This window comes from Octopus sinensis, linkage group LG12 (assembly GCF_006345805.1).
Source record: "Octopus sinensis linkage group LG12, ASM634580v1, whole genome shotgun sequence".
NCBI classification, from domain to species: Eukaryota; Metazoa; Mollusca; class Cephalopoda; order Octopoda; family Octopodidae; genus Octopus; species Octopus sinensis.
Genome location: NC_043008.1, coordinates 32,362,746 through 32,375,756, shown reverse-complemented (window position 1 = coordinate 32,375,756; position 13,011 = coordinate 32,362,746). Strand labels below are relative to the sequence as shown.

The following is a 13,011-nucleotide window of genomic DNA, read 5'->3' as shown; positions in this document are numbered from 1 at the left end:
TCAACTTACCCCCTGCCCTGAAATTGCTGGCCTTGCTCCAAAATTTGAAATCGATATTTTAAATGATTTCCAGTTGAAGATCAGGCAGACCTATTATCTAAAGACACTGATACTGTGACTATTTCGTTTCTTTTATATACAGAAATTGTATAACCTGGAAATACATTATCCAATGTCTTTTTTTTTTAAAGATGATAGTGTGCTTTGAGGGAAATTTGGCTGAGAGATTCGGCACAAAAAGTAGTACCTAGTTCACTCTGTAATAGGGGTTGACGTTAAGAAGAGCATCCAGCCATAGAACGTGCCAAAGCTGACAGTGAAACAATGCAGTCCTTGGCTCCATCGAGCTTCCTGTTGATGGCTGATTTCGGATGCTAGAAAGAAATGCACCTAACATCTAAAGGTAACAGGAGAAACTTTTTTAGTGTCCCACCCCTTGTTACTTAGATCTTTTGTGAAGCAGATATATAATTTTAAGAGATTGAGGAAGGAAATTGCAAGACATAACAGTATTTCTCAACCTCGTTGTTTTCTTTCTTGTATAGCAAAGCATATTTATACGTACAACCATAATGTATACGTATATACACGTAGCATATATACATAAATACAGTGTACACAAATGCATGCACTTATAACATGCATCCGAAAATACACTATGCAACTTGTATCCATGTGTGTATGTATATACACACAATAAACATAACAATGCATATATAACATGTAAACATAAACAGAAAATATGCTTACGTTTGCAGAGGTGGTGTGTGTGTGTATACAAAATTGGCATTTACAAATGTACAATATATATATCATGCACACACACACACACACACAGAAATGTGTCGTTATATATTTCACGCCCACCATTCTCAACGACTTACATTTTCGAAGTATGCCAAAAGAAAAAAATAAATAAAATAGCATATTTCCAAAGACGTGTTTAAAGTGTTTTTTCAAATACATACATGATTTTTAAATATATATGTATAGAGAGAGAGAGATGTATTGTATATCAACATACATTTGAGAACCTAAACTGGCTCTGTTTTACAGGACGCCACCTCCCACATATACTGAGATGGATTTCATTTCAATAATAAAGATTTGTTTGTTTGTTTTCACTTTTATAGTTTGATCAATTCAGCTTCATTTTATACTGTACACCAAACTTGTATAAAATGGATTTTTATGAGAAAAAATAATTGAGTTCCTTGAAAGGAAAAAAAAACATGACTCTCCAATGCTCGCCGTTATATACATACACATATATATATATATGTATGTATGTATGTATATATATATCTGCTTCACACATACATGTGTCTACATAAATGTACCCGACATTAGAACACACACCCATACAATCGAAATTCAAAAGAAATCGGTGTTTTTTACCGGAAAAATGCTTGAAACACATAATAATTATACAAGTAACTTCTGAAATTATATATAAATAAAAATTCGTTTGTATGTCTTCTGTTCTTTGTAGACTTGGTATCATTATTTACGGACATGACACACAAGTGGGTGTTTCCACTGAATTAAAGAGAAAGAGGGAGAGAGAATGAGACAGTGACCCGTTAACTTATTTATAGCAACTCTTCCTACGTGTTGTTAATGGAAATATCGAATTAACAGTGGAAATGCCCAAAGAAAATATTCTTAATAAAGCAGTTGTCATTTATGTAAAGAATCGATTTACCTCACTGTCATCAGCAAACAGGTCGTCTTCGTCTTTAATACTGTAAAACTCTTCGAGCGGAGGAGGTTCTCTCTCGTCAGCCATCTTTTCACTGTCACGTGAACTCCCACAATGCAGTTGACCGCGCCGCCAATTCAGAAGACAAGATTATCGATTCTGTCATTTCCCGGTGTCGCTACTTTAGTTGTCCTCTCATTTGAATCGCCCATAAAAATAATATATATTTTTTAAATTCGAGTTTTGCTAGCACTATACGGGTTATGAATAAATATACTGATTCGTATTTATATGCATTGATTTCAATCGGTATATTTATTTTTATACATATTTCTTCGCTGGATAAATCTTCCATTCTGACAGAATTTCTGACTTCATCTAACATTTTAATCTTTTATTGTAATTCTCAACACATTTATCAAACTTTATAATAATATTAAGTTAATCCAGATACTTTGACTGATATTTTTTCTTATGTAACTCAGAAGGTTGAACGACAAAATTGACTTGGCGGGATTGGAACACAAAGAGTTGAAACTAAACACAACATGCTTTTTGTCCAATTTACCCCATTCAATCCATTTTGTAAATTCACGTGTTTAGAAGTGAACCAGCGTGTGTTATGGGGAGAACTCAGTACATGCATGCAATATAGAATGCTTAGTTCTAATTTTCATCTCATACTAACGCTGAACACTATTTTCAGCTTAGGAGATTAAATAAGGTCGAAACATGCCCAGAGTTGTCATCGTATCTACCAAAGAACAATTTAAATATATTTCCCTCACTAACTTAACAATTGCTTTTCAAATGAATAGCACATATGTATTAACCCCCAGTAATTATTTTATGTACGCTCATTGTTATGTCTGCCTGTGTACGATATTGTACATCTACTTGGTGATTCTCACATCGCTACTTTGACAAGTGCGGAGAAGTGTGTATATTTGAATGATGACGGCCAATAAAAATGAAACACTTCAAGAGTTGCCTCCCATACTTGTAAAACTGTAGATATCATCTTTTCAATTTTAAATGGAAAACAATCGTTCATTTTTTAGAAGTAGACTCAACTCGATCTGTCTCAAATAAACGAATGCGTCAAAATCAACAATTATGATCGATTGAAAATAGCCACTTAAATATACCCTATTTAATTTTTCGTCAAAGTTTTCTTCAACATCAATGTTATAGGATCATGCGACCAATAAAATTCAATATTACAATTCGCGCCAAAATGGACGGCAAGATGCCTTCATCTCTTTGGGAAGTTCTTGTTAAAAAGACATTAAATTATGTTCACCCTGATTGGATGAAATCAGTGTAAGAGGTGTGTTCATGGAGAAGCTGTGTACATGATCCAGAACACCAATATAATGGCGTGCTGATAATAGTGAGCTACTGCTGTTACCTAATATTGATTTATTATATGATTATAAGGCCATACGTTTGTTATCGGAAGGTACGAACAATCGATGCGATTATCTTGCCGGACAAAATACTTAGCTGCATTTCTTCTGGCTTTACTTCTTCATTCAAATGCCACTGGTGTCGACTTTGCATTTCATCCCTTTCGGGTCCGATGAAATATGTATCAGTCAGGTACTGGTGTCGATGTAATCGACTAGGCCTATATGCCAAAATTTCAGTCTTCGCCTCCATAACACTGTGTAACAAAATTTTTACTCGTTTTTGACTTTGGTTAGTAAGTACTTTTACCTATTTTGCGTCTATCTAGAAATCAAAGGAAATTACTACTATTCCCTTTAAACTTTGCTTTTGTGACTGGGACATATATATATATTTTTAACTGATCTATTTTTTCATTACATCCCAGATTGATTCAGCGCTGAGTTGCCAAATCAGAAATATCGTTATAGTAAATATTCTACTAAATACCACAGATTTGCTTGTCAGTTGCTTGACCTTAACCACTTGAGCATGTCTCTTAATGGCTGACAATATATGCATCTCTGATCATGAGCAGGAGTAAATGTGATGAGAAGGATTCTTTGGAGATTGAATAAATGTAACAAAAGTAAAGTTTGAAGGAAATATTAGCCGTTTTTCATACTTTCTATGAGTAAACAAATTGTGTTACACAGTGAAATAGAAAAGATTATGACGATATTCTCCTACCTCCAAAGTACCAGTCAAGTTCTGAGTTTGATTGTATCAACTGCCACCTCTCAAAAATTGCTAGCATTGTGCTTAAATTAAGAAAATCAAAGACGATCAAAATGGTATTTTAAACTTATAAATGAGTAAGTCGGCATTAAATACTGCAAAATTTTCTAATTTCATACTACATTCATGGCAATGTAGTCAACAAGTTCGCTTCGCAGCTATACGATTTTGCGTTCGATCCAACAGCATTTGGGATGACCAATAACCCGTGTGTAATATTTGGTATACGGAAACTGTGTAGAAAGCTCGGTTAGAGGGGTGTTTTCGTTCTTGGGTATAGACTTAATCTGATGCCCAGTATAACACTAGCACTAACCCCTTAGGTACATTTAGCAGAGACCATTCTGTTGCAAGTGTTTTGGGTCAGGTTACCCGTTTGCGAATAAATTTCCTCCCTTCGTTTCATCAGTATCAGGAGAAAGCTATGGGCACTGCCGGTGTTACTTTAGCATGCGGTCTTTCGTGTAGCAGAAGTGATTTACACAGTCATTATGTGAGATGTTTTCGTTTTGACTCATCTAGGTTTAAATACCCGAAAATCGGCTCCACTAGCCCTTTTCGTTCCAGCGGTCACATAACCTCGTGATTAAATGAACCTATTGTTTTTATTAACCGGTTTTCAGCTTTCCAATTGTTGGAGTAACAGTTTATTTTCTTTACGCGGGAAATTAATCACCGGCGCTGGGAGCCAACTGATCTCTATAAGAAATCAGTTTTCTACTGCGCTAGGTCTTTGGCACTCACCACTGAGCACACGCAACTCTGACACCAGCCAGTCTCCGCTTTCACCTTCTCCACCAGACGTCTGTCTACGTCATTGCTGTATGAACATCGCACGACCAACAGACCAACGGCTGCCTCTACACACCACCAAACATTACGTCAGCTTTGTCTACCAGATCAGTCCAGCCTAACCACGAAGTTCTCTCACACATCTTTATTGTAAGCTATTATGGTATTTTGTTTCATGTATGGCAATTATTGTATTTTATAACGGAGAATAAATCGTTGCCTACCTGCTCTGAATTGCATCAGATTATTTGTGAAGTTTATGAAAGGCTCTTTCGTTATTCCAACTCAATGTAACAGTGGCAAACCGTGTTATAGTGGCATCACCACCACCTGTTACATCCGAAATATCCATAGTCTATGCTGTGAAGGACCTGATCTAGGTTAGCATTAGGAGTTAGGGTTACGATTAGGGTTTAGTGGTTAGGCTTATGCCTAAGAATTAGGGTTTAGGATTAGGTTTAGAATTAGGGTTAGGATTAGACTGCAAGCTAAAGAGTAAATGACGCGGTTGACCGTTTCCTAAAGTGGTATACCTCTAACTAAATGGTAAAAAAAGAAGAAATTGTCATGGAAGTTAAAACCTTGGATGTTGAGACAGAAATGAGATGGAAGAATTTAATTCATCTTCTAGTTTTCCCAGAGACCTTTGTTACGCAAAGTGAAGTGAAATAACGGCAGTTTGGAATCGACACAGAGTTACTTTTAATATTAATCATTGATAAAATGGTTTCTGTTTTTCACCACATAAATATTTCTGCATAGATTTTTGATATTCACTGCATTATGTTAACACAAACTTAAACTAGAATCAATGTTTTTTTCTGCGAATAAAAGTTAACAAATTATAAATGAATTGGAGCCTCTTTATGAAATAATTGGTTGAATTAGCTTAATATTGATTTCTTTCCACCACAAAAAAGGCCTCAAATTTTGCAGTAAGAGGGTAAATAGCTTGTTATGAAGTTAAAGTTTTTTCCCCAAGAACATAAGTGGGATGAAATTGCTTCGAACTAGATTTGAAACTGGTCTTCAATTTGGGCTCTCTGAGAAACATTCTATACCTTACAGCGATTACCTCGCTCCACCTCCCTTCTCGATTGCTTAGTCCGCCGGGGCGGACTAAGTAATAGACGCTATCTATTTCTCCTGTCTCCCAACCTCTCTAGAGAAGTGCGTGAATGCGTAAGTGGATATGTATGTGTATATATGCTTATGTATATGTAAATACGTACATACGTACGTATGTATGCATGTGTGTGCGTGTGTATGTATGTGTGTGTGTGTGTGTGTGTGTGTGTGTGTGTGTGTGTGTGTGTGTGTGGTGTGTGTGTGTGAGTATGTGTGTTTGTGTGTGTGTGCATATGTATGCATGTAGTGAAGGCTTAGTATTAGAGGTATTCGGCTTAATGTTAGGAGTATTGAGCTCACGATTGAAAGGTCGTGAATTCGATTCCCGGCGGCGCGTTGTGTCCTTGAGTAAGATACTTTATTTCAGGTTACTCCAGTTCATTCAGCTGGCAAAAATGAGTAGTACCAGCATTTCAAAGAGCCAGTCTTGTCACGTTCTATTTCACGCTGAATCTCCCTGGGAATTACGTTAAGGATACGCGTGTGTGGAGAGTGCTGAGCTACTTACACGTTAATTTCACGAGTAGGTTGTTCCGTTGATCGGATCAACTGGAACTTTTGTCGTCATAAACAGCAGAGTGCCAGTTTTTTTTTATGTATGTATGTATGTATGTATGTTATGTCAGGTCACTTTCGAGTGCTACTGGTAACATGTAACCCAGTACAACCTGTTGCATGGTCGGGTCGTCGGCGACTAAACCGGCAACCCCACCAAGCTTGCTTGGTGAGGGTGGTGTTTATTGGACACCTGCGGGATGAAAAACAAAACCCGTCAAAGGGCGGAGGAACTCTTGAGAGTCAACGGCCATCCAATAAATGTCTTAGGGTTGTATCATGCGCGGGGACATAGAAATAATTGGACTGAATACCCGATCGCGCGGTTAAACCATTGGGAGTGAAGGACTCCTAGCCCTTGTTAGGACATCCTTCTTGGAGAAGGTAACTCAGGTAACTGGGATAACTCCGACATAAAGCCTGCGGCTCAGTGGTTACCGATGATGTTGACTTGTTCTTTTCGGATTATGGCTGCTGTTGCTTAGTGAGTGGGATTGACTCAGTGCACAACCTTTCCTCACTTTAAAAAAAATCTTGCACAGGCATTGCACGATAACAAGTTAAGCTTCGTGCAATGGCCATACTCGATAACGAAGGGGCAGCCATCATGTATGTATGTATATCTATTTATGCATATGGGAACGCTACAGGTAACATGTAATCAGTACATACCTCTGCATGCACGGGACGTTGGCAACAACAACAAGCCTGCATTTCGAGGAAGGTGATTCTGGACACACTGCAGGACGAGGAACAAGAAGAACAAGAACTACCAAAAGGCGGATAAAATGAAAAGAGTCAAAGCCCATCCAATGATGTATACATATGTGCATAAAATATGTGTATATTTCGAGGCCTGTTTGCTTTTCTTTATTGTGACGCCAGGAAGAAAGAAGTAAACTTCGTTTTGGAATCTTTGATGTTAGCGGCAACATAGCAATACAGGCAAATGTTGCATACTGTTATGCAAGCTTAGTTGTCTTGATGTAGGGCAAACAACTGATGTGACGTAGGCAGGTACTGTGAAATACACACGCATGTACTCCGGTGTATTTGTATATACATACATGCATACATACATGCATACATACATACATACATACATACATACATACATACATACATACATATACACACATATATATATATATGTATATATCTATATATATATATATATATATATATATATATATATTATATATATATATATATATATATATATATATATATATATAGATAGATAGATAGATAGATAGATAGATAGATAGATAGATAGATAGATAGATATAGATATAGATATATAAATGAATACATACACTTATACACATACACCCTCACACGCCCACACACACACATACACACACACACACACACCACACAGAAGAAGAAGAAAGAGATAGGAGATAGAGATAGGCAAACAGGCAGTTAGATATAGCTAATATTCGTATATACATGCATAAATATATACAAACTCACAGGAACGCACATTCATATCTACACATACATATACACACGCATATATTCATGTACATTAGTTTTGTACACACAAATGTGTGTGTGTATGAAATTGATTTCAGAATCATTTGTCAAGTCCAAAAAAAATTTGATTTTGTTTTTTCAAATTTTCTATTGTGTGTTTATGACGTTACAATACCGTTAACGTTTGTTCGGAGTTCCGATTTCTAAAATTTTCAATCACTTTCAGCGTTTCTCGGTGATTAGAGACTAGGGATTGTATGTGCCAAGGGACTCAGCCAAATATCTAAAGACTCTTGTGAAATCAGCGTCATCTCCACCTTGATTTTAGTGTTTGTGAGGCTGTTTTGTGCGTCTTTGAGTTCTTAAACGCTCTCTGCTGGTCGGTACCATTACATAGTTACAAAGAATACGATTTTGTACTGTGATTGAATGTACTTTTAACCAGGTAATTTCAGGAAAGGAAACCTGGGTGTTTCGAACCAGAAGCACATTATTTCGTTGTCGATACATTCACTCAGTATATATCATGGCACACAATTATGTGACTGTAACGAGAAAGGGACTTCAAATAACAATAAAAATGAGGAACACGAAATAATGCTTTCAAGTTTTGGCACAAGGTCAACAATTTCAGGGGTGGGATAGGCCGATTAGATTGACCCTCTCCAGTGCTTAACTGGGATTTATTTTATCGACCCCGAAAGGCAAAGCCGACCTCTGTGGAATTTGAAATCAGAACATAAAAATGGACGAAATACCTATTTCTTTACTACCCACAAGGGGCTAAACACAGAGAGGACAAACAAGGACAGACAAACGGATTAAGTCAATTATATCGACTCCAGTGCGTAACTGGTACTTATTTAATTGACCCCGAAAGGATGAAAGCAAAGTCGACCTCGGCGGAATTTGAACTCAGAACGTAAATACAGGCGAAATACCGCTAAGCATTTCGCCCGGCGTGCTAACGATTCTGCCAGCTCGCCGCCTTATGAACCCGAAATTATAGTTTCTCAACATACAGTCAAATGCATGTGAAGATGGTGAGTATTTTTAAAATATTCAAATGTGTTGCTGTTAAAATGTTTTAACGTCTTTTCGAAATATTTCAATATAATAAAATAAAACTTTTGCAGCGTGGAAGGTGTTTATAAGCCATTTAAGAAACACACAAATACCGTTAGATTCACTTCAACATTTAAATTTAATTTGCCAAAATATTTTCGTCTCTTTGTGACCGCGACTTGTGCACTGACAAAATTCCGTGCTGCATTTCTTAAATGGCTTATAAACACCTACGTTGCAATTGCCTTCGTTCCAGCACACGATCTCAGATCAGGTCACTTGCTATGCAAGTACATCTCCATAAAATAAAACTTATTCTTATTTAAGTGTTCGATAAATTGTATATATCACTATTGTTACAAACACAAGACAAAATACACTTTTGGTTTCTAGTGTGTATGAGTTTGGGCCTATCTATATGTATGTCTTTGTGTGCATGCGTTTGTGTATGTTGTGTGAATCTGACGGTCTTCTTCACTCCTATCTTTCATCGTCTTTCTGTCACGAGCATCGTTAATAGTGGATGCGAGGGAGACGGGTCGCTTCGGTCAACGCATTTATGACGGCGGCACTTTGGGGTTTGCTGTATAAGCCTGTAAAGACTTGCTGGGGAGGCGGAGACGGGTAAGTGTACACACTCAAAATATGCGACTGATTTTAAATCTAAACTCTCGGGAGGTGGAGAAATCGAAAAGACGGGGTCGCTCAACCGACTTGAAATATCAACTAAATCGATATTTAATTACACTCAACCGTCTAAAAAATTAAAAGGACAATATAATTCAATGCAAAAAAAAAAAAAAGGATTGTCACGGCTAAAATGTATTTCGTTATAAGACTACTGGCTCCGGGCTGACTTAAAAGCTAAATAAAATAGGCATTAGTAGTAACTCAAGGAAAGAGCTGAACCCCAAATTTGCAATTTGTAAATCCTTGGCTTAGCGCAGGCGTGGCTGTATGATAAGAAGTTTGCTTCTCAACCACATGGTTCAGGGTTCAGTTCTCATGCAAGTTTCTTCTGTTATAACCCTGAGTCAACCAAATCCTTGTGAGTAGATTTGGTGGACGGAAAATGAAAGAAAATTGTTATTTACGAGGTGGTACCCAAAAATAACCGGAAACGTTCTCTGTGGGACAAACCCGTTGTTGTTCAGGCTTCCTGCGCTTGAAGCCACTTGATGCGATCCTCAGACATCAGTCTGCCGACTGGCGTCGTCGGGTGAAGTCGGACTGCCATGTGGTGCATTTTCGTTTTGCAGTGCTTCTCCCCTCTACGTCGACTTTTTGTGATAGCTGAAACGAAGGAACAGCGTCGTGCTTCCGCGAAATTCTGTTTTTTGCTGGGGAAAACGGTGGCCGAAACAGTTGTCATGCTTCTAGCAGCTCACAAGGACACTGACCTGAGCAAAACACAAGTTTACGAGTGGTTTTCATGTTTTAGGAATGGTCACCTATTGCATGAAGACCAACCTCGGTCAGGACGACTGTCGACCTCCCGAACGAATGACAACGTCATGAAAATTCATGAAGTGATCTTGGAGGACCGTCACCGAACAATTGAGGAACTTGCTGACATGAATGGTGTGTCCTGCCAACGAATTTTGAGTGAGGAATTGCGAATGAAAAGAGTTGCAGCAAAATCTGTTCCTCGCATGCTCACGGAAGATCAAAAGCAGTCACATCTGAATGCATGTCATGAAATGAGTGAACAGTTGGAAATTGATCCGAACCTGTTTCCGAAGGTCATCACCGGTGACAAAAGCTGGTGCTACGGAATTTGCCGATGTGGATGAGGAGAAGTAAAAAACGACAGAGGCGTTAAAAGGTATCACTTCACAAGAGTTCCAGCACTGCTTCGAATAGTGGAAAACGCGCCTAGACCAATGCATTGCTTTTGAGTAACCCCTCGTATATACATACATATATATATATATATATATATATATATATATATATATAATATATATATATATATATATATATATATATAGAGAGAGAGAGAGAGAGAGAGAGGCTATAAGAGGTAATGGTGTCAATAAGACCCAAAGGTGTCAGGTAATGTTGAGTAAGTGCTATGGATAGACCATAGTTAAGCTCCAGGTTCGGTGATTATGCGAATAAGGAGTGCAACATAGGTTATATATCAGCTTGTGTATATATAAAAAAAAAAAATTCAGAATGAGATAAAAAAACCAAGGCTGTGGAGATTTTAGAACATTTATAAATAGAAGGTCTTACAGCTATTTCCAGGATATTTATTATATCCTTTCATCGGAGACGGTTAAACAATAGTTAATTTCGATAAGATATGGAGTAGAGAGTGAAGTGGAGGAATGAAAATAGATGTGAGATATGCAGGGATATCAGATTTGTAGATCCATTATTTAGGCAGAATGGTATACATATAAGATTCCAGTACCTTGTGAGTAAATTCCAATAGTATTTAAAATTGGTCATTCCAAGTATAGAGTTTGTACACAGTGCTATTGAATCCAGGGTTTTATTTAGATAAAATTTGGAATTTTTTGTGGAGGGTGAAAGTGGTAACGAGAACAAAAAATATTTTTTCTATCGTCTTGGCTTAACAGCCCTCACCGTTTGTTTTTACTGTTTTGTTCTCACTGTCCTGTTCTTGTTACCACTTCCACCCTCCGCAAAAAATTCCAAATTTTATTTAATTTGCTTTGCGGGAAGGATTGTTTCAATGAAGTCGCATCTTGTCGCATTTACTCGACCAAGACTAACATGGGGCTAAACAACAACATAAATAGATCTCCAACGGTTTCGGCGATGAGTATCGAGTTATTCGATCAGCTGGAGTTCCTATTTATTCAATAAGTATATTAGCGATTGAATATATCACAGACACGTATACTCCTAACGTAATTTCTCAAGCAGACACAGGCGACGGTGTGTGTATGAGACAGAGATAGACTTTTGAATTACAGATACAAGTAATGTGACAGGCTTCCAAATAGTTGTTGTCCACTAAGTTTCCCAAGGTTTGAGTTGTGATAATAGACCCATGTCAAAGATACCACATAGCGGGATCGAACCTGGAACCTCAGGATTGTGAAGCGAGCTGTTTTACCATCCGGCCACGCTGCATCCATCATGGTCGAGAAGACTTATAATTAAAGACATTCCAATTGTGGCCATATCTATTCCACCCAGTTCTTTTCTCAGGTTTATTCCCAAAGTGTCCTTACTTTTTTCAGACAAAAGGAATTAGGATTTAAGTGAGATTTGGCTATAATTTTTAGCAGCTAGAAAGGCCACGTAGAAGCTACTTTGTTGACTTAGTAAAAACAGCAACAAGTGCTTAGTTTGGAGATGATAGAAAAACCACCTTCTGGACCATTTGTATTATATGTTATGTATTTTTCTTAAACACAAATATTGTCAAACCTAATCAAGTAGGTGACATAATGAATATTGAGTCAGATACAAGCATTTACTTGCTAAAATATCAATGCAGTGTGGGTTAGAGTAAATAATATACAGAGTTATATTTACGTTTGGTATCACTGTGAAATTTGGCGTTATAATATGAGAATCTAACCGACTGGTTTCGCTGACTTTACAGCCATCAAAGCTCTCTTCTCCGTCCCCAAAATACAGAGAAAATATTGTGGAAGATTACTCGCTAAAATGCAAATAAAACTGTTCCCCGTAAAACTCATTTTCAATAATGTTATAAAGACATCAAAAAATTGGTTCAGTCTTCATTCTAAGTTATCGGAAAGACCCTAGAGGGTCTAATATTACGAGATTAAATACATATGGATATAATCCCGTATTATTGTTTGACTTTTTAACCAGTTAGTGTGATGATATATCTTCAGTTACATAGTATGTTGATATATTTATGGCAATTGAGTTCAACTCAATTTTCGATCACATTTGAATCTCGAGTTTATCATGCATGCAGACCCCATTTCAACCAGCCAGAGCTTTTTGTTTCGTGTGATTATCACCAGGACCTTCTATCAACTGGGGTTTTAAATACAGCGACTTTTAACACGAAATGGCAAGGTGAATTCGGATTTTCATTGAATTAGGCCCCTGATGAATTCCTCTTTCGTAGTTGTTTTTACATTTTC

At 37.3% G+C, this 13,011-nt stretch overlaps 1 protein-coding gene across 8 annotated transcripts in view; it reads right to left on the bottom strand.

Annotated features, from left to right (window-relative positions):
• LOC115217996 (sorting nexin-2) overlaps positions 1-1,858 on the bottom strand; it is a 118,827-nt gene extending 116,969 nt beyond the window's left edge. For all 8 annotated transcript variants that reach the window (XM_029787735.2, XM_036507830.1, XM_029787738.2 and 5 more), the window contains exon 1: positions 1,706-1,858. In XM_029787735.2, coding sequence (XP_029643595.1) covers positions 1,706-1,789 — 84 coding nt within the window. In that variant the 5' untranslated portion in view covers positions 1,790-1,858. The remainder of the gene's footprint in view (positions 1-1,705) is intronic.
• Positions 1,859-13,011: the final 11,153 nt, after the last annotated feature.